The 21,260-nt window shown below is 39.9% G+C and overlaps 1 protein-coding gene across 4 annotated transcripts; it reads right to left on the bottom strand.

Moving 5' to 3' along the window:
• Positions 1–5,561: 5,561 nt before the first annotated feature.
• On the bottom strand, positions 5,562–20,368 carry septin3 (septin 3). Of its 4 annotated transcripts, none has more exons than XM_026302924.2 (10): positions 19,117–19,466; positions 13,486–13,890; positions 13,268–13,396; positions 10,939–11,020; positions 10,567–10,704; positions 8,991–9,108; positions 8,004–8,099; positions 7,739–7,835; positions 7,568–7,619; positions 5,562–7,015 (listed from the first exon to the last, which is right to left on the bottom strand). In XM_026302924.2, exons 1-10 carry the CDS (start codon positions 19,394–19,396, stop codon positions 6,886–6,888), a joined length of 1,527 nt encoding a protein of 508 aa, XP_026158709.1. In that variant the 5' UTR covers positions 19,397–19,466; the 3' UTR covers positions 5,562–6,885. The 4 variants fall into 4 exon arrangements, with proteins under 4 accessions (XP_026158709.1, XP_026158711.1, XP_033181068.1 ...); XM_026302926.2 differs by lacking the exon at positions 19,117–19,466 and adding an exon at positions 18,743–18,901; XM_033325177.1 differs by having other exon boundaries at positions 6,928–7,015; positions 7,739–7,878; positions 19,117–19,597.
• Positions 20,369–21,260: the final 892 nt, after the last annotated feature.

Raw genomic sequence — 21,260 nt, 5'->3', positions numbered from 1 at the left:
AAACTGAGCAATCGTGGGAGAAGAGCCTTGGTGAGAGAGGTAAAGAAGAACCCAAAGATCACTGTGGCTGAGCTCCAGAGATGCAGTAGGGAGATGGGAGAAAGTTCCACAAAGTCAACTATCACTGCAGCCCTCCACCAGTCAGGGCTTTATGGCAGAGTGGCCCGACGGAAGCCTCTCCTCAGTGCAAGACACATGAAAGCCCGCATAGAGTTTGCCAAAAAACACATGAAGGACTCCCAGACTATGAGAAATAAGATTCTCTGGCCTGATGAGACCAAGATTGAACTTTTTGGCGTTAATTCTAAGCGGTATGTGTGGAGAAAACCAGGCACTGCTCATCACCTGCCCAATACAATCCCTACAGTGAAACATGGTGGTGGGAGCATCATGTTGTGGGGGTGTTTTTCAGCTGCAGGGACAGGACGACTGGTTGCAATTGAAGGAAAGATGAATGCGGCCAAGTACAGAGATATCCTGGAAGAAAACCTCTTCCAGAGTGCTCAGGACCTCAGACTGGGCCGAAGGTTCACCTTTCAACAGGACAATGACCCTAAGCACACAGCTAAAATAACAAAGGAGGGGCTTTGGAACAACTCTGTGACCGTTCTTGACTGGCCCAGCCAGAGCCCTGACCTAAACCCAATTGAGCATCTCTGGAGAGACCTGAAAATGGCTGTCCACCAACGTTCACCATCCAACCTGACAGAACTGGAGAGGATCTGCAAGGAAGAATGGCAGAGGATCCCCAAATCCAGGTGTGAAAAACTTGTTGCATCATTCCGAAGAAGACTCATGGCTGTACTAGCTCAAAAGGGTGCTTCTACTCAATACTAGCACAGGGTCTGAATACTTATGACCATGTGATATTTCAGTTTTTCTTTTTTAATAAATTTGCAAAAATTTCTACATTTCTGGTTTTTTCTGTCAAGATGGGGTGCTGAGTGTACATTAATGAGAAATAAAATGAACTTTTTTGATTTTGGCAAATGGCTGCAATGACACAAAGAGTGAAAAATTTAAAGGGGTCTGAATACTTTCCGTACCCACTGTATACCTTCACTGAGCCCTCTCTCAAACCACCAGTCTTCTCTGTCCAAAATGTACATCATTGTCTTCAAATGTGTGTCCTGTCGCCTTTAAATGTAGGTGGCCAGCTGACTGTGGTCCTGAGGAACTGCTCCTCCTGTGCTGGGCCATCCTCCTGTTAAGTGGTTGTTTGGTTTCTCCAATGTAGAGTTCTGAGAATTCTTCCTTACACTGGCCATTATATACTACATTGCTCCTCTTTTGTTTTGGTGTCCAGTCTTTAGGGTGAACCAGTCTCTGTCTCAGTGTGTTGGTGGGATTGAAGTGAACTGGTATCTGATGTTTCCCAAAACTACGTTTAAGCTTCTCTGAAACACCTGCTACATGAAGAATGACTAGGTTTTTCCTCTGTGGATCTTGAAGCTCAGCCTTGTCTCTTGTTTTTCTGCCTGATGTGGATGTTGCCTTGTTGAAAGTCCACTTAGGGTAGCCACAGGTTTGAGGGCAGCAGGTTTTGATGTGTGTCCTCCTTTCTCTTGGCCTCCATGGAGGTAGGGATGTTGTTTGCTTTGTGGCATAAAGTCCTGATGACTCCTTGTTTGTGCTGCAGTGGGTGACGGGAGTCAAAAAGAAGGTATTGGTCTGTGTGTGTGCGTTTCCTGTAGACTTCTATCTCTAGGTTACCATTAGACCCAATGACAACCTCACAGTCAAAAAAAAGGCTAGCCTGTTCTCTTTGGTGCCCTCTCTGGTGAATTTGATGTTTGCTTCTACTGCATTGATGTGATCTGTGAAGGCTTGAACTTCCTGGGTCTTGATTTTCACCCAGGTGTCATCCACATATCTGAACCAATGGGTCGGTGCCATCCCGGTGAAGGAGCTGAGAACTTTCTTTTCCACTTCTTCCGTGTACAGGTTGGCAACAATGGGTGACACAGGGAAGCTCATGGCACATCCATGTTTCTGTCTTTTCACTGAGCCAGGTCTCAGTGAAACGGAGGGCGGCGGATCTGCCAAAGCCTAAGTTTTTGGTGTTGAGAAGCAGCAGCTCATCCAACTCATATACCAGGGAGTGTGCAATCCCTGAGTTTGACAAGCGCTCCTACAAGCTTCCCACCTTGGCACCTACTGGAACTTCCCACATATGTAAAGCAGGACTGCGCTACATATCTTGTTATGTTTAAGCACAAAAACTATTTGGTTATGCTTAGGCATTAAAACGACTTGGATAGGTTTAGAAAGAAATTGTGACTTGCATTACATCTGTCTACAACCACCAAGAGGTCCCTACATACTGTGGGTGCACATTCATCGATGATAGTCATCTCCTCCACTATATATTTATGTCAGTTCCAAAAGATGTCATGTTAATGTTTTGTAAGACATGTTAACATCATGTAACAAATGTTTTAAAAATACATAGACTAAGGACCCAAATACTGACAAAGACAGGCACAAAGTTGGACTCACTCTTAGGAAAATGCAGAAACCAGATGGTGAAAGTGCAATCACTCTAAGGGACAAGCAGGTGGGCGACATTGGAAATGGACCCCATCAGGAGGGCAAGATGCAGGTCAGCATTGAAGACAGACTCCTTCAGAAGGGTAAGCTGAAGGCTGGCATCCATAGGGCCAGAGGGCAGCGCTGCCGTTGACTGAGGAGGCTGACTCTGAAACATGTAGGGCACTGGCTGGTGAGGCTGACTCTAGAATAGAGGTGGTGCTGGCTGGAGAGGCCGACTCAGGAGTTGGCATGAGGAGTTGTCCTTGAAGGAAGCCAGTTGTTATGCAACATGGGTGGCTGGAGGTGTCTACTAGAGAGGCCCAGGACCAGAACCGGGAAATGATGGGGCATTAGTGGAGAGAGCCAAACCAAGAACTGGTGAGGCATTTGCAACAACAGCCAACTCAAAAGCAGACTACAGACAGCCCAGGAATGGAACTGATGAAACATGATGACTGCGATTAGGATGTGCAGGTTGGCTGGGTTCAGGTTATGCAGAGTGACTGGGGATTAGGTGCACAGGAAGGAACCTGAGCCTTCCCTCACATGCTCCCCAGCTCCAGTACCCTGGGCACATGCATTTTCAGGAGTTATGGTTTTTTTCTAGTGGACTCAAGCCAACCACAATTAAGGACTGCTGGACATCAGCCAGCTCCAACTGGGTCAGGAGTAGGGTGGATGATGATCGGCAAGCAGGAGCAGAGTGAAAGTTGGCATGCATGTGACTAGCCAAAGTTGAGGATGCTTAATTACCAGCTGGGATATGGGGAGGAAGACAAGTTGCCTTCAGGATAGGTAGAAACCAGGTCACTACTATCATTAACTGGGGGATAGACTGGCAGCTTACTGCAGGTGGTGCTGCCTTGAGAATAGCACATTTGGTGCTAGCTGGCTGAGAAAGGACAGTGACTAGCATTTTATTTATTGTTGGCATTAGGACATGTACAATAAAATGGTAGGCTGCTGAGTAGCTAGCAGGCCTGAGGAGCTTTAAGAGGAATTGGTTGGGAATCAGATGCCTAGATGGCTGGATGATAGGAGCACACAGACCTGACAGAGGAACCAGAGCATTTATGGAGACCTGCAAGTTCTCCTGGAATATGCCTGTGAAGATTCTCATTCATCCAGGGGAAGTTATCTAGAGGTTGAATCATGACAATTGGACTTTCAGTTTTTTGGTTTGAAACGTTTTACTACACATCCAAGTAGCTTCATCAGTCTAAGAGAAAGCTGGTATGGAAACTCCAATTCATCCTCCAGGTTGGTTTCACTCCACCACTAGTCCCATAGGCTCATTAGGTGAGCTATGGAAATCAGGTGCGACTCGTTAGACCAACACTCCTGAGTTGGTTATTCTGTGTAAAGAGCCAATAGCATATTATTCATATTACTCTCTTAAAAAGCAATAAATGAAATATCTAATAAACCTCAAGATGCCTCAGGAGTAAAAGTATAAGACCCTAAGTGAATCCTTGTGGCACACCACAAGACAAAGAAACGATTCAAGGTCCTTTCCAAACATATCCTCTACTGTCTATGCTTCTTTGTCAGAATGCAGCGATGAACAGTGTTGAACCGTACTAAGGCAAATCATATTCCGGGACACAGTGCAGAGGGTTGTTTCACTGTAGTGCATCCAGTTAAAACCTGAATGGAACAAGGATGTTTTCCTGCACAGACAGTTGTAAACTGCATTGCCACAAGTGGCCAAAAATGGAGAAATATATTTTTTTAAGAATAGGTTCACTCGAGCAGATTATAATAGATGTCTGATATCACTTTCTCTACCGTACCTACATTTTTGTGATCAGCCTCTATGGTTTGCCTGCAGCTCATAAAAACAGGAAACGACCCACTGCTTAGTTTAAGGTTCTGCACAGTAACATCATAAACTTCTCATGTAAACACATGAATGGGTGATTTTCCTAAAATGTATTAATTATATTATCACACCATAAATAATAATCTTAATAATATAAAAATCCAAAATTAATTTAAGCATTTTAAGGATATGACATAAATATTTACAATATAAATCATATAAAGCAATCATTGTGACATTTATGAATAAAAGCTCTTTCAAAAACATGGAAATGCACTTTTATTAAATAAATAATAAATTACAATAGTAAGATATTAATGTATAAATAACTTAATGTAACACTGAAAACTGTATCTTAGTGTGTCACCACAACTTTTTTGAAAGTGGTTATGAAATAAATTCACATTGTGAAATTCTGCTGATTAAAAGGGATGAGTGATGTGTGGGCTATCAATGTAGTTACAGGAGTTAAGACAGCACTTTTAATGTCCATCTAATGTGCACATCACACATTCAGAATAACTTATAAATTGATGTAAACTTGCAGTGATGTGTGAGGCAAACAGACTATATGTATATAACCATGCACACAAACACTTTCAAATTTATGCTTGAAAACCTTTGACTGCACTGAAGTCACAATTATAATTTTGTTGTAGACATCACTTTCATATCGAAATCACATGTATGACAATAAAATGATTAAACTTCAAACCAAAGTATTGATAGATACTGAAATTTTGAATTTAGTTTTAGCTTCTTTGTTCTCTACCACAGACAGTACACTGCAGAACTGTATAAATGTTGAGTTTCTGAAGAAAATGTGGTAAACATGTTTACTTAATAAATAAACAGATTGGGAATAGCACCCACATGTGCATACCACCGGGTTAATTTTATTGAAGCTTCTTGTAAACCTGATCTGAAGAGCTGTATTAGTTCTAGAAAAGAGAATGTAAAATGTACCTAAAAATCTCAGCATCTGGACTGTCAGAGGAGGATGCAAAGCCTGCCCAAGTGCCAATTCTAGTCATTGTCTTTATGTGGATCAGTCCTGCCACCATGTGGTGAACAGGAGGACTTCATTTTGACCTAGGATTATGACAAAGGGTTGGTTTCAAAGCAAAATACTGTCCTCATTTATGAGTCAGAGCTCTGCTATGTTCATAAATACTTTGTATGGCACAAGACAACTAAATAAACGTAATGACAATTTTTCATGTGGTTTATCACTTACATTGATTACACCAGTAAATTGGATTTCTTTTCAATAATGGCTGTTGGGTATTGTGACTAGGAAAATGTATTAGTTCAATCAAGCCTAACAAAATGAAAAACACTGGAGCAAAGGCTTTGGTTAATCAATGTTTCTTAAATATTGATTTCCACTATATACAAGCTACTGTTGTTGAGGAAGCTTGTACATGACATTTGATTTTTTAGGCAGATAAAATAGGTCTAATGAAATACTGCTACTTTAAGATTAACATCAAAACTGTCTGTTTTTAATTAACACAAAAATGTCCATGTATACATCACAAATATTTATAATAATAATTATAAAACTGATGTGTTATAATTATCCCTCATTGCCATTAAAAGAACATAGTCAGCTAATGAAAACGAACACAGGAACACTCCTTTCCTGCCATACCCAACAACAAAGCATACTGTCTATAATATCAAGATAAATCAGAACCTGCAGTATGCACAGTCATGCACCTCATGAACTTTTTAATTACACACACACTGCCACCTACAGAATTGCATTTCATATGTGACTAATGTTGCAGCTCTCTCTCCTCTTAGTATGCAGGTCTACACACACAAGGCAAACTGAAATCTCAAATGTGAACAGGGTGAAGAAACATTCGGGAAATTTCATAAGTTTTCCTGGGGAGGGTGGTTATAAAAGAAGACCACAGCTTGTAACGTTTGTTAAGACCTCCTGACAGAAAAGCTGCAGGAATTCTTTTGTCAAATGAACAGTTGCTGTTGAGAATTTTAAAAATGTTGTTTGTATAGAGACAACTGCAGAGCGTGGTCATGAAGCTCTATTACACTGGAATTATGGTTTAAATATATATTTTTTTAAATTATTTGTCTGAATTTTCTACACACTAAAACTCTAAACTAAATCAGCCTCTTATTGATATAATAACATTGCACTTCCTAAGCTCATACTACCCAGACAATGGTAAGTGACAAGGCAATAGATAAAGAGTTAATTTTATAATGGCACTATCTCTGGGTTGGACTGTCGTTTCATCCAAATATTAAAGGAATGACTTGGATTTGATATGTATATGTGTCAGGATGATGAAGGGAAGAGAACAGGTAAAATGAGGGGTGGAATTTGGAATCAGAAAAAATATCACAATTAAATGACACCAATTTTTACATATTTAAATGTTTTCCAAGCATGCAGGGATGCTGTGGTGTCCACAATTACAATATATTCTTTAGATTTATCTGTCAAATACATTGCACTGTTTTTTATTCTCACTCTAGCTGAACTTCTCCCTGACCAACTACAGGTTGCTTTCCTGGGTGTCACTGGAAGGTATAGGGTGCAGACCTCCATTCTCGTTCAGTCTCTTGGCACGATATGTTTCATAGTGAATGTTATGAGTGACTTCCTTCAAATCCTGGAGGTGGGACCTATGAAAGACACACACAGGGATTGGGGCATTTTACTAATTATGTAGATATGTATTTGAAACGAACACAGTTTAATGATCTTAATGTTTCTGTGATAAAATCAGTTCCATTTCAAAGAAATAACTGGACCCTGTGTGCAGTGTGAACCAATGGCATTTGCAAGTGACATTTTTAAAATTACTTCTTAAAAGCAAACAGTACATTTTTATTTTAAAAATTATATCAATTACAAATAATATTTCTATGTATAAGAGTGGAGTTGAGTCAATTCCTTGATTAGATGACTGACATGATATTGATAGTTGTGGTAATGGGTTAGTGTAATGTTATTTAATACAAAGAAAGCCTCTACCATGAATACCATGAACCATTCTGTTTTTTTTTTTTTGATAAATATCCACAGGAAAAAAAAACAAAATCAACAATGAATTTACTCCCTATATTACATTATAATATTTACTATAATGTGGAGAACATTTCCTAATAGACAAATCCCATTATTTCGAATTGCTCCTTGATTCTGTGTAATTTCTATTTAAAACACTATTTTACCTGATCAGGAAATCTCTCAGCTGTGCAAACTCACAGTGGTTAGGATTTTCAACTGCAACAAAAAAAAAAATCAAATACCAGAGTCAAATACCAGCTCTTTAGCTGAATCCATCAATACTATTACAGTGGCAAAAGACTGAAGATGTTATTTCTCATGTTGGCATCACCCACCTTCTACAATTCCCCATGCTGTCTTCCTCCCCAGAACTCGTTTGCCATTCACCTGATATTCTTTGTCGCTGCCCACCACAGCAAAGGGCATTGCCTCCTGTATATGTCCAGACATTCAAACACAGTTCAGTGCACAAGAGCTGCACAAGGTTTATGTAATTAAACAAAAACATGATATAGCCCAGACGTAAGAGAGTGGCTGGGAAAAACGAGGAACAAAACTCTCCGGGCAACTGTGTGTGAAAGAAAGAACAGAGCCACTTACTCTGATCTTGTCATTATCACTCTTGTCCTCCATGTCCTCATCAAACTCTTTCTGTGGATAAAACTCTATCCCACTCATCTCCAGCTCCTTCCTTACCTGTAGCACAACACAAGTCCAGGAAAAGAAACAACAGAAACAAAACACTTTATGTTACACTTCTTGGCCTGAGCCCTGCCTTTAAATCACAAGTTTACTCCACAGCCTGGAAGGGTTCTGGGTTCGATACAGGATTTTTGAAGCAGGCACCACCAGTGACATTTGAGAGTTAATTCATAAGGTAAATCAGTATCTGCTGATATTTGTACATATACACTTTACATTTATAAATACAAAAAGGATTTTGCATTAATTGCTATTTTAGGTCACTGGGGGGCAGTAGAAGCAAACTGGCATCACCTTAAGAAGTTGGCAACATTACTGGTAAACACTGGATTATTTACATATCCACCTGACAAGAAGCAACACTGTCACTGCTTTGGATTCATGTTTCTAGCCCTCTGGCAAAGAACAGTCAGTCTCCTGTTCTACTGTCTGTTTTAGCCTTGACAACTGTTTTAACTCAACACAGGCTGTATATGGAAATATTACTTAAGAGAGCAGCGAGAGTGTAATTCAACAGCCATAAAAGCAAAACAGTTACAAAAGATGTTGAAATGCTCTGTTGAGTTGAGGGAACTGCAGAGTTAAGTGATAATTCTCTGCTGCTTTGCACTAGGAGCAGACAATTTGACATAAAAATATTGATTAGAGTATCTATAAACACCAAAAGGTTGAAGAAGAAAAATGTATTTGCCTATACTATCTGTTGCCCAAACAAGTAAAATACTATTTTACCTTAAATATAGTTACACTCTCTATACTGAAATGTCTTGTTTAAATATGAGATGACATACACAATAATTCTGCAAAAAGCCAACATCTAGTGAGATATAGTGCCAACCAATATATCATCTAGCTGTAGTGGGATATGTCTTTAGTGAAACTCACCCGCTGTTTGAACTCCTGTCTCTCCTCAACGGTCAGTGTGTCTGCTTTGGCTATGACCGGAATAATGTTGACAGAGTGACTCAAGCGCTTCATGAACTCGATGTCTAGCTGTCGAAGACTGAGAACAAAAAAGACAAAGAAGGAAAATGAGTTAGAAGGTAGATTTCTCTTTGAAGGCCGTTATGCAACAGTGAAAAACAATCAGGATAACAAACAGCAGAAGAGGGAACAGATTTTATTAGTCACATTTCATGTCTCATTACTTTTCCCTTTTCCTGGTGGCAATTACAAAAGATTTACAGTCTTGATGCTTTTGAAAAGTGAGTTTATCATTGGAAAAAGGTTGTGTCCCAGTTCTTGTTTGCTTGCACACAAAACATCCTGTCCATCTCACTTACCATGCCTAAGAAGGATGAGATACACTGGCTGTAATACACAGCAGACTGTATCTGTTTCTCCATTAAAAAGTAATTTCACAGTTGTCAGCTGGAGCTAATTGTGAGGTGTTGAGGGGGGAGAGAGAGTCTAAAGTAGCACACTTGATATATACTTGTTAATGTGATATGAAGTGTTTTCAGTTAAAGGTACATGGGCACTGTGTACAATATGAATGCTGCTCTCTACAAGCAGTTTACTGAAGACTCGTCCCCTTTAAGATTAGATGAATATCTGATACAGAAGATACAGAAGAGAATCCTGGTTTTCTGGCATGCACATCATCACACAGTGCACAATTTCAAAGGTCGTATTTAATCTCTTTTTAACATTTATATGGATGATCTGTCAGTACAGATAAATGCATGTGGAACAGCATGTATGGTTGGTGAATCTTTCATTAACCACCTTATGTATGCAGATAATACTGTGATTTTCTTTGCATATGGTGCTGTTTTAAAAAGTTATCAAAGATTTGTTATATGGATGTACATGAAGGTTAGTTAACTCTGAAAACAGCACTGTGTTCAGTGTTTATAATGAAACTTGAAGTGAGTACTGTTGGGTCAAAATCCTAAATGATGCATCACTGCTATCTGAGCTTCCACACATTTGATTCTTGTCAATTTTTGTGTCCTTATTTATTTATTGTATTTTATTGAATATAGACTTTTGTCTGAACCCACTCAATCTGTTGTGTCTAATGGGGCTTTTCCACTAGCACTAACTTGCCCGACTCTATTATTATTAGGGTTTTCCTTTAGACGATACTACCTGGTAGCAGGTACTTTTTTAGTAACTCCTCGGCTGAGGATCCAAGCGACCCCTGATTGGCCAGAGAGTGATGTTTGCTTTTCCATTTTTACTGTCTTTAGCAAGGCAAATGGCTAATGCTACTTGCAAAACAACACTGTGGTCCTACGAGGAGGAGCAGACGTTTCTGTACTTGGTGGAGTCATGACAGTTTTCGCCGCCCTGCTTTGACAGCCCTGCCCACATTGAGGTTGTACTCAATTGTAATGGAAAATGACCAAAACCAAGTCGAATACAGCTGAGTAGTATTAAAATTGTGTAATGGAAGAGAGGCGTCAATTAAAGTTTGATATGATCTCATCTCTACTTCTGATAACGTTTAACTCACGAGTGTCCAGTTGGAGAGATGAAATAGAGACAGCAGTGCACCCTGGTGTCAGGGATGCGTTTCTTTCTGGTGATGTTCACCTCCTCCTTCAGGAACTTCTCATACTGCTCATTGATGAATTTGGAAATTGGCTCCCAACTGTGAACACAACAGAAAAGCTCAGCTGGACAGAAAAAAACCCTGGTGAAAGAAATGTTCAAGGAGAGAATAGGGCCACATTCTGTGTTGTTTTTGGGGTCTAAACACACTGTTGCCCTCCTGAAATAAAAATACAGTTCTGTATGGTGATAATAAAAAAACTGCTCATGGCAAAACAAGGTATTAATTACGGTATTTATGGGACTCTAATGATTAAGGAGTTCAAAAACACACCAGTTGTCGTTATTGATTTGGTCTCCAAAGCCTGGAGTGTCAACAACTGTGAGCTTCATCTTCACACCACCTTCTTCAATGACTGTAAAAAAAAAAAAAAAAGAACAAAATAAATCACAGCTCTGTGTGTGGAAATACTATAAATATGATACAAATGATTTGTATTTGATGTAAATTTGATATCTGAATGTACAACATAGTGAACAACTGTTCATGTTTGGAATAATCAGATGAACAAACAGGATACAATTAGTTAATCAGTCAACTGTATTTCAGACTCTTAGGTCTGAAAGAGAGAGAAAGAAAACACAAGAAATAACAAGAAATTCTCAGAAATACTCAACTCATGAATCAACAAAGATTAAAATCATGCAAAGACAAGAAGAGTACCTTCTATCACTTTGTGCTAGCTGTGTTAAAACCATTATAATGAGATTTCTTGAATTAGCTAAATGACACATTAATCTGTAAATATAATTCCTCAGTATTGATTGAAGTGTAGCACATTTTGAGTCACAGACACATCACGTGCACTCATCCATCTTGGTAGTTTGAATGTCACTAACTGTCCTCTCTCTCTCTGTACCTTCTGTAGGTGTCCCTGGTCTTGGAGCTGTATATTGCTGATGTGCAGTTACTGGTCCCACCAACCTGCAGTGTCTATTTATTGTTTATTGTTACCGTTCTTTTCTCTCTCCTCTATCCACTCACCCCAACAGATCGAGGCACATGGCCGCCCAAACTGTGCCTGGTTCCTGCTGGAGGTTTTTTCCATTCCCTCCACTGTCGCCAAGTGCTGCTCATAAGGGATTTGTTGGGTTTGTTTTTGTAAAGTGCCTTGTATTATGATTTGACACTAAAACTGATTTGAAATTGAATAGTTTGAGTAAAATTCTGAGTGCATCATTAAAGGCCACCTCCCCATTTTTGTTTTACTATAGATTCACTATAGATGAGCTGTGTAAAGTATGGTGGAGAGAATACAAAATTTATGTGCCAGCATGTTGGCTTGAGCATTAAGTCTGTAGCACTGATGCTGTATATCATCATCGTCGTAGTCATCATCACAAAGGTCATCCCCTAAAATACGGCCAACATATCTTACTTTACCACTTTTTTTTTGATCTGGCATAAAAAACAGGAAATTTTATCCTTTGATCTTCCTTTGTTCTAAAAAACAACCACACTGAATCGGTTCCGAACCAGCACTTCAAGGTGACATGAATCATCAGCATACATCAAATAGTCAATAATAGTATTTCCCATACATCCAATTTAAGAATCGTTCAACCTTTCAGACAGTCAGGTAGTAATAAGCAAAGTGTAAATGATCTGTATGTGATGCCACATTTCTGTTGTGTCTCTCTGGTAGTGTCATTTCACTGACAAGGGCATAATGTCAGGTCACTGTCAACCACAGTCAGTGTGTGCATGGTCATGTAACCTACAGCAACCAAAAGTGAGTCTGTGCCAAGACCTTGACCCATCACTCCTCTGTTCCCTGGTGCTTTTAAATCATCAAAGATGTATGTAAATGTTAGCCCCAGAAGCTGAGCACAGTGCTGTGTGCTATATACCATGATAAAGAGCCTCTGACTGATTTCATAAATGTGCATAGCTGTCTGCCGCAGTGACAGATAGGATATTAACACTGGGTGAGGGGTGCTGCTGTCAGACCGTTTCAAATGCGACACATCATGGCTTGAAATAGACGTAATTTGCTATGAATTCCAGATAATTGGTATGGTAATACATATTTGGTTATCAAAACCTACATTGTACCATGGAAACAAGAAACGTGTTGGAACTCAAACTGGCTCAACTGGTCAGGCTGGTGATGCTGCACCACAAAGCTGTGTGAAAGGAGGAAATCCCTGACCCAGATTGAGCCAAAATTCTAGTTAACTAATCTGTCATTTGCCAGTGATCCTTCCTCTAAGATTCAGCCTTATATATACCTTTATTACTTTTTATATATGTATTTATTCATTATTGTTAGAATTATTGTGAATCCACCTGAAAAAAACAAATTGAATGATTAGTTAAAGAATACATGAAAACAACTGCCCTAATCAATGAGGTTTTTGAGTGGAGCAGAAGCTATGACACAAGGTAGACAGTCACAGTAAACAATGATCAAAAAGTGTCACATAAAGCACCAGCAGGAGATACAGAATTTGCCCCGAGCAATTATAGCTTCACTGGACACACACACAGCAAGCTCTCATGGCAGCAATTAGAGTGCATTGATATTTCAAAACTAGGCTAAGAACATGGTCAAATTAACTGCTACTAAAAATGTCAGAACAGAAGCTCTTCCTGTACTCACCATGGGACACGGATTTGATCTCTATAGTTTTGGGGATCTTCTCATCGCGGGCCCATCCCGTGCTCTTCCTGCTCACCTGGGACTTGAATAAGGTGTTCACAAGAGTTGACTTTCCCAAACCACTGTGACCTGAGATGATAAGGACGGGAATAAACTGTGAGAAACGAGGGGAGACACAGGGAGAACCTAGACTAAAACCCAGTCCCACTGTGACTTACCTACTACCATGATATTGAAGTCAAAGCCTGTCTTCATGGTTTTCTTCCTCATCTGCTCAATTATGGTGTCAATACCAATGTACCCCAGCAAGGTGGATCCCCCGCTGGAACTGTGGGAGCCACCGTGACCATGACCTCCACTGTGTGCTGCAGCAGGACCCCCACCATGGCCTACACCGTGGCCCACACCATGACCAACACTATGACTGCCCCCATGACCCGGTCCATGACTCCCGATGGGAACTGGAATGCCACTTGGAGGAGGAGCAGAGATGCCACTTCCTCCTCCCCCAATACCTGGACCTTGGGGTGGGAAGGAATTGGAGGGGGAAGGAGCCACATTTGGTGGCTTGGCAGGGACAGCTGGTTTGGGTCTCACTTCTGGAGGAACTACGTCTGACATATCTGTAGAGCAGAAAAAGATTTTTTCGTCACTAGAACATACTGCCGTATGAGTAAGAAGTAGGCCACTGGAGCAGCTGAGGCCTCTCCTGCTTTTACTTGTTCTATGTTGAAGAACTGGGTTGTTGCAGTAGGTTTGAAGGACTGGTTCACCCAGATCACTAAAATTAAATGTAAAATTTCTCACACACATATAGGCATGTAGCTGTACCTTGATTAGGTTCTGAGATATATATCACATTATGTGTTTCAGCTATCAATTAGGGCATTTGTCAATTAACAACTGTTTTCCTTATCAACTCATCTTCTGATAACTGTTTTGATTATTGTTTTGTTTTGTCTATAAAATATTGGAAAATAGTGAAACATCCATCTAAAAATATTTAGTTGACTGTTGTGCAAGAATTCAAATGATGAGGCTGGAACCATAAACTGTTTGGTATTTTGTCTTAAAAAAATGACAAAAACAATAATTTCAGTTTGTAATAGACAGCGATCTGTCCAGGGTGACCCTGGATGTTTGAGGATAAGCTATATATGATGGATGGATGGATGTATTATGATGTTTTAAGAGCTGCAGATTCATTTTCAACCATTTAACTGAGTGTTTGACTAATATATAGGTATATGCTCAAAACAGTCAAACTCTGCAGAGTCATCTGGGCTAATTTAGCCATTAACAGTCATTAACAGCAAATATATTGTTTTACAGCAAAAATCCAACCTATCTTCATGGTTTTCACACCACTGCAGGAACGTGAGAAAATGCTTTTGAGCAAATGTTTTTTTGTTAATGGAACCTGTCCTACATGAAATGCAAACAATGCAGACAGATGTTATCAGCAGCAAACGTGATGCTGAGCCATGATGTATGCGTAGAGCGAACCGTGCATCAGTAAAAGCATCTACAGATGTAGATACAGATCACTGAGGCAGTAGCTGTCACTTCGATTTACTACACACAGTGGTCATGCAGCTCTGCCTGCCCTTCAGCCTCCTCACTGCCTGAGGCTGGCATTGACCTGACGTTGGTTTATCTCTCTCCCGTAGGCAGCAATGGTTAATATCACGGATAGACGAATTAACAGGCCTGATAGATAGAGACCCAGGACTCCTGAGAATGGCCACAATTTGAAGAGACTGTTCTTGACATTTCTTATGGGAATCACAACGAGATGCAAACGATCACAATAGATGCAAAACACAAAAGGAGTAAAGCTAAAGAAGGCCAAAGAAATGCAAAACTGCCACAAAGACAGAAAGACACACAAAACAATGGTGTGTAAAACAACTTAGCTTTGTGTGTCTTTCAGTCTGGATGACTTTCTCCTCTATGGGTCTGTCCTGTAGCCTGAGGTATGTAACCTCTCCATGGCTGTATGATAGCTGCAGTTACAAATAGCAGCTACCTAAAGTTGATTATATGCCTTTTATTTATTTTACACTGAAAAACTATTAACGGTGCACAGTTTTTACTGTAAATCTGTGGCTTTAGAAGTGAGTCTCACCACTAGAGCTGCACTGATAGGTTGGCTGCAAAACATTATCTCCAAGCCAAAAATATCAAAACGTCATACATCAGATATTGCTCTTGCAGTATATTACATTAAATATTGTCTTTTGTACTCTTGGTTTGACAACTCAAACATTAAATAACACGGTTAGAATTCAATGTTTTATCATCCTTTACACACCAAACAACCAATTAATCAATAATGAAAAGGATCAGAAGTTTTACTCGTATCTAACATATTTCTACTTTTCTTTGAATTGGTGCATTCAAACTAAATCCACCCGTGTGTCACTCACACACTCACTCACACACACACACACACACATACAGTACATCTGAAATACTGCAAGAAAAACCATCGCAGACTGAAAACGTGCAAAACTGCCGATGCTGTGGCCTCATGTTTCTGCTAAAAGGTCATTCAGATCAACCACGGACCTTTTCTGTTGTAAACGCACATACGAGGTTTAGCTCCATCTCAGCCCATTGTCTCACGCAGGATAACAACAGCTAGCTGCTAATGCTAATGCTAATGCTAGCTGTTAGCCACAGCTAACGTCGGCGCGGTGGCATCTCGCGCGCCAGGACTGACCTGTAGACCTGGTTTCTGTGGACAGACCTGGTCTATTGTGGCTCCGAGGACAAACGGCGTGGGTCCAGCACAGTAAGAGGAGCGGTCATGTGATGGTCTGAGCACCTCTGGCTCCTTCTGGCCGTGAGCCCCCGTCTCCGTTACCAAGACGACAGGAGGAGAGGGAGTGGGAGATGCAGCACGCATGCGCACTATAAGTATTTTTTTCTTAGTGATGCTGCCGATTTATATGGACAGTTTTCTAATATGTAATATGTAATATTATCTAAAATTAGGTCCGGGTTGATTCATTCGAATGTGCAAATCTAAACCCGAAGAGCTGAGTTAGAACTCAGAGGTGCAATCAGCAGCCAGCTCCTTCATTTTCTGGAAAACTAACGGTACTCAAGGACTTTCATTCGTTATTTTTTAAGTAAAAGTACAAACACAACAGTGTAAACAATGCTATATTACCAGCAAAAGTCCTCATATAGAAAATTACATAATTAATGTAATTTTAGTTAAGTAACTAGTTTAGTTTAAACAGTTTTCCTTTGTACATTGGACTTTTCAAAGCCTACATTTTTTTTCAGTTGAAATCATTTAAAGGAGCTGAACATTAAGGAGCAATGCTAAGAAAGCATGGACAAACTAAAGGTCACAATTTGTTTAACAATTGAAATTGTGGGCATTTTACAGGGATATCCATCCATCCATTTTCTATATGAACCCACAACCTTCTTGCTGTGAGGCAACAGTGCTAACCACTTAGCCACCATACTGCTTTACAGGGTTATTTTATGTAAAAATCCTAAGTCAAATAGTAAGCTAGTAACTTAATTTCAAATACAAGTACATGTAAGTACAAGTAACATTCAGGTATTTAAGTACAGCACGTAGTTTCATTCCACCACTGCTGAAGCAAAACTACAGATGAACATAGTATGACAAACAGAATAGACCCTTTTTGTTTTATGATTAAATATTATATATTATATATATATATATATAATATATTGAATCATATTTATGAGCTCATTTTAAATCTACAATGTCCCTTCTAGTATTATTATTACTGGAAACCACACATGTAAAGAAAAAACCCAGATTCTGAGTAAATGTAAAATGTAGCAAGTAAATGTACATACACTACAAAAACAGTCCTATTGTGTAGAAAATAAATCTTAGGGGTTGAGATCAGGACTAATGAATATAATATATAGTTTACTTTCTGATAATGATACTAAAAATGTATTCTAAGCTCACATATTAACAGACCCGTCTCCATGACAACTGAACAAACTCCATCTACTGAATGGAGACTGAGCAGCCAGTAAGGGCATCTTGATTTGGTATTGTTTTGTAAATCAAACAGGTGGTTTTACTTTTTGGGGCTTCATTTAAAATCATCTGACAATTAACCCTTTAGATGGAATGCACACACCAATTACTGTGCTGTGACAAGTTTTTTTTATATTTGTCACACTTAAAACAAAGTTTAATATTACACAAAGATAACTAGAGTAAATACAATATGCAAATATTTAAATGATGATTTTATTTATTAAAGGAAAAAAAAAAGTCCAATTCCTGCCAGAATCAGAATGAATCAAGAAATCCCTTAAATAGGATCTGTCTGATAAAGTGAAGCAAAGTAAAATATCTCAAAAAGCAACACATCTGGCCACAATCTAAAGAAAATTCAAGAACAGATGAGAAACTAAATAACTGACATGCATCAGTCTGGAAAGGCTTCTAAAGCATTTCTAAGGCTGACAACACTGACTTATACAGGAGCTCACAGAAGAACCTAGAACAACATCTGAAGAACTGCAGGCCTCACTTGACTCAGTTAACGTCAGTGTTCATGATTCAACAACAAAAAAGAGACTGGGCAAAATGGTAAAAGCCACTGGTGAACAAAAACAACAGAAAGGCTTGTCTCACATTCGCCGTCTCATCAGTCCAAATATTCTGTGGACTGATGAGACCAAAGTTGAACTTTCTGGAAGGCTGGCATCCTGTATCATCTGGCGTATAACTAACACAGCATTTCATAAAAAGAACATCACACCAACAGTCAAACATGGTGGTGGTAGTGTGATGGTATGGGGCTGCTTTGCAGCTTCAGGACAAGGACAACTTGTCATAAATGATGGAACCATGAATTCTGAGTTCTACCAGAAAATCATGAAGGTGAATGGCCAAAACTTCATGACCTCAAGCAGCAGGACAATGATCCAAAACACACCAGCAAGTCCAGCTCTGGATGGCTCAAAAAAACCAAATTAAGGTTTTAGAGCGGCAGAGTTAAAGTCTGATCGAGATGCTGTGGCATGACCTTAAACAAAAACCCTCCAGTGTAGTTGAAAACAATTGTGGGACAAAGATGTGAAAGACTATTGCCAGTTATCACAAACACTTGATTGCAGTTTTTGGGGCCAAGGGTGGTTACCTTTGTGTAATATTAAAATTAGTTTAGTGATCTGAATCATTTAAGTGGGGCAAATATGCAAAACGTTCAGGAACGGGGCAAATACTTTTCCACAACTGTGTACGTACTCTGACATACAATACACAACTTCTGACCACAGGACAAAGTAGATATCACTTCACTTCAAAGGGCCACAATGTCAAGAAGTAGATGAAGACACTTCATATATACTTGTATATTTACAGTATTTAGTTGGATAGCTTCATTTTTACCAGCAGGCATTATTAGATGTAATATTATGTTAGTCTTTATATGATTGCTGTGTTATAGTACTCACACTTTATCTCTGGGTTTCTGTCGATTTGCCCTTCTCGTGTTTTCCTTTCTGCATGTTTTTGTTGTGTTTGCTTGTCTGTGTGAAAAGCTGTTTTGACGTCTTGTACTTGTCACTTTGACAGTCTTCTAACCAACACTGTCACGTCTCTCTTCTGCATGTCTGTTTGTCTACTGATAAGCAGCACTGTCTTAAATCCCACAGTCTCCTCCTTGACCACCCCCTCATCTGAGTTCCCACCCACTTCATATAGAAAATGATGTAACTTCTCTCCCTCTAAACAAATTAAAACACTAGAAAGAAAGCAATAATGTTATGTGAGCTTTGATGACTTGGACTTTGTTTAGCTAAAGGGGTTTGGATGTCTCTGTACTCACCCACATACACTGAGCCGGGGTAATACATGGTGACGTAATAGGGGTCCTCTGTTTCCTCCATGATAAAAGCTCTGTCTGCTGGAGAGTTGTTTGGTTGGTTTGGTGGCAGCGAAGATGTTGTTGTCTCTTCTGCTTTCTGGTGCACTCTGTGCTGTGTCTGGGATGACAGGTCAAAGACCCCCTTTGAAGTGATACCAGAACAGTTTGTGCTGAAAGGCCACTGAGCCGCAGATGGAGGCCAGCCTTTCTCTGAGGGATAGTCTAGCAGCTTTGTGGGCATTACGCCATGGTCGGGTATTTGATTCAGTCCCGTGTCACGGAGTTTTAACTCTTTGTGATTTTTATTTTGCACAGGAGATTGCCCATGATCAAACCACTGGTTTTGTGGGATGTCAGATTTTGCAGAGCTTCCAGTTTGTGATGTGGTGGACTCAACAGAAGGAGATCTGGAGTTCTCCTGTGTCTGAGGTGCCACCAGACATGTCTTAAGTCTATTTAATCTGTGTGCACACTGAGAAGCCTCTAGATTCTGGTTGATGTCTCTCGACCTCCACCTGTAATCCTTTGAAACACACTCAGACTGACTTCCTGTGCGCTGCAAATCCATCTGGGTAGTTTGACTCTGGCCCCTTAACTTGTATTTCTGAAGGGACTTGATGGTTTGAGATTCAGTGTGAACATTAGGGTTCCTTAAATTAGAACCTGATAGAAATGTTGCATCCACTTTATTTACACTGTGCAAGTCAAATCGTCTTCTTCTGGTGTCGATGTTGGGTGAAAGAGTTGACTGACTCAAAAGAGGTTCTTTGGAAAATGATATTTTAGGAGTCACTGGGAAAGCTGCACCTCCCTGAGAATACTGAGGATTGGTGGCCAAACCCGCAGTCTGAGTGCAAGGATAATCTTTGCATTTTCTCTGAAGGCTCGACTGAGTGGCTGACTGAGCATCTCTGTGAACAACATTAACAGACTTAATCCCTTCAGACTCTGAAAATGATGGCTGCGTACCTGTTGCTCCACTTGGCAGGAACTCCTGTTGCTGTTTGATGTTTGATTTTAGTTTGGGGATTGCAGTGAAGTCTAAATTCCTCGGTGAATGTGTTTGTTTATCTTTTGAAGCATTTTCTTTTTCACCTAAACCTATTTTTTCTTGCAATAAACAGGGTGCTTGTCTCTGGGACTCTGAGTAAACCTGATTTCGACAGTCTCTCCCCATCATGGGACAAGATCTTCTTAAAACAGAGTGAGTAAAATCCTGTAAAACCTGTTGGTCAAGAATGTCATGCTTGGACTCACTTTTAGTATTTGTGATGCTAATGGATCTTGCACGTCGTTCTTTAGCCACAGGAGAAGGCTGCTTGCCCCCTTCGCCATCTAAACTCATCCCTTGGCACAGTGATGTTGGAGATGGACTCAGTCTGGGTGTTGGGACGGTCAGAGTTGGAGATACACATGGTTTTGGCTGGTGCAGTAATGGAGAAAGATCACTCAGCTGTGAGGAGGGGAGATCAAGAGAATCACTTGGCTTTGCTTTCAGAGTGGAGGGAGTGGGAGAGGAATTTGCCTTTGGAGGAGGAAAGATGCTGGGCTTTGCAGAGAGAGTTGGAGAGCATGTTATGGGTTTGGTTCTTGGGAGAGTTGAAGCTCTTTCTCCATGGTTTCTCTGTAACAGCTGACATGATTTACTCCAAACAGACTGACTGGCTGTCATGGACAAAGAAATTGGGACAAAAGATCTGGAGCCGAAAGAGGGAACAACAAATGTGAACTGCTAAATAAAGTCACTGCAATAATTATAGTATTACATATATACACAGCAGAGGTAGAATACAAGCTATAGCTCAGTTTACCTGTCAGTGCTTGTCTGTTTTTCATAGATAAATCCCTTGTCATCAAACGAAGGGATTTGAATTGCTTTCTTTTTGATGACTGGAGAAGAAAGCGATCGAGGAGGTGATGGATGCTCCTTTGTTTCTCTGGATGCTACAGATACTTGATGGATCAAAGGTGCCACACGGTCAAAAACACTCATTCTGTTTTGGAAATGACAAAAAATAAATTAAGATGATTGAAATTCTTAAAAAATGTGGTTGTCTGATAAATATTATTGTTGCTGAACATTATCTGTGTAAATATTTTTTACA

This window comes from Mastacembelus armatus, chromosome 1 (assembly GCF_900324485.2).
Source record: "Mastacembelus armatus chromosome 1, fMasArm1.2, whole genome shotgun sequence".
NCBI classification, from domain to species: Eukaryota; Metazoa; Chordata; class Actinopteri; order Synbranchiformes; family Mastacembelidae; genus Mastacembelus; species Mastacembelus armatus.
The sequence above is the reverse complement of the archived record's forward strand: the minus strand, read 5'-3'. Positions and strand labels throughout refer to the sequence as shown.

Bases quoted from the DNA above. Each gene is read 5' to 3' on its own strand.
- septin3 (XM_033325178.1), bottom strand. From the start codon at position 20,335: ATGATGGGGAGAGACTGTCGAAATCAGGTTTACTCAGAGTCCCAGAGA. The intron at 13,891-19,116 runs GTGAGTACAGAG...TCTGCTCTACAG, and splicing joins CCCCGGCTCAGTGTATGTGG to ATATGTCAGACGTAGTTCCT. The intron at 12,955-13,267 runs GTGAGTACAGGA...TGTTTTTTTCAG, and splicing joins GATCAAATCCGTGTCCCATG to GTGGATTCACAATAATTCTA.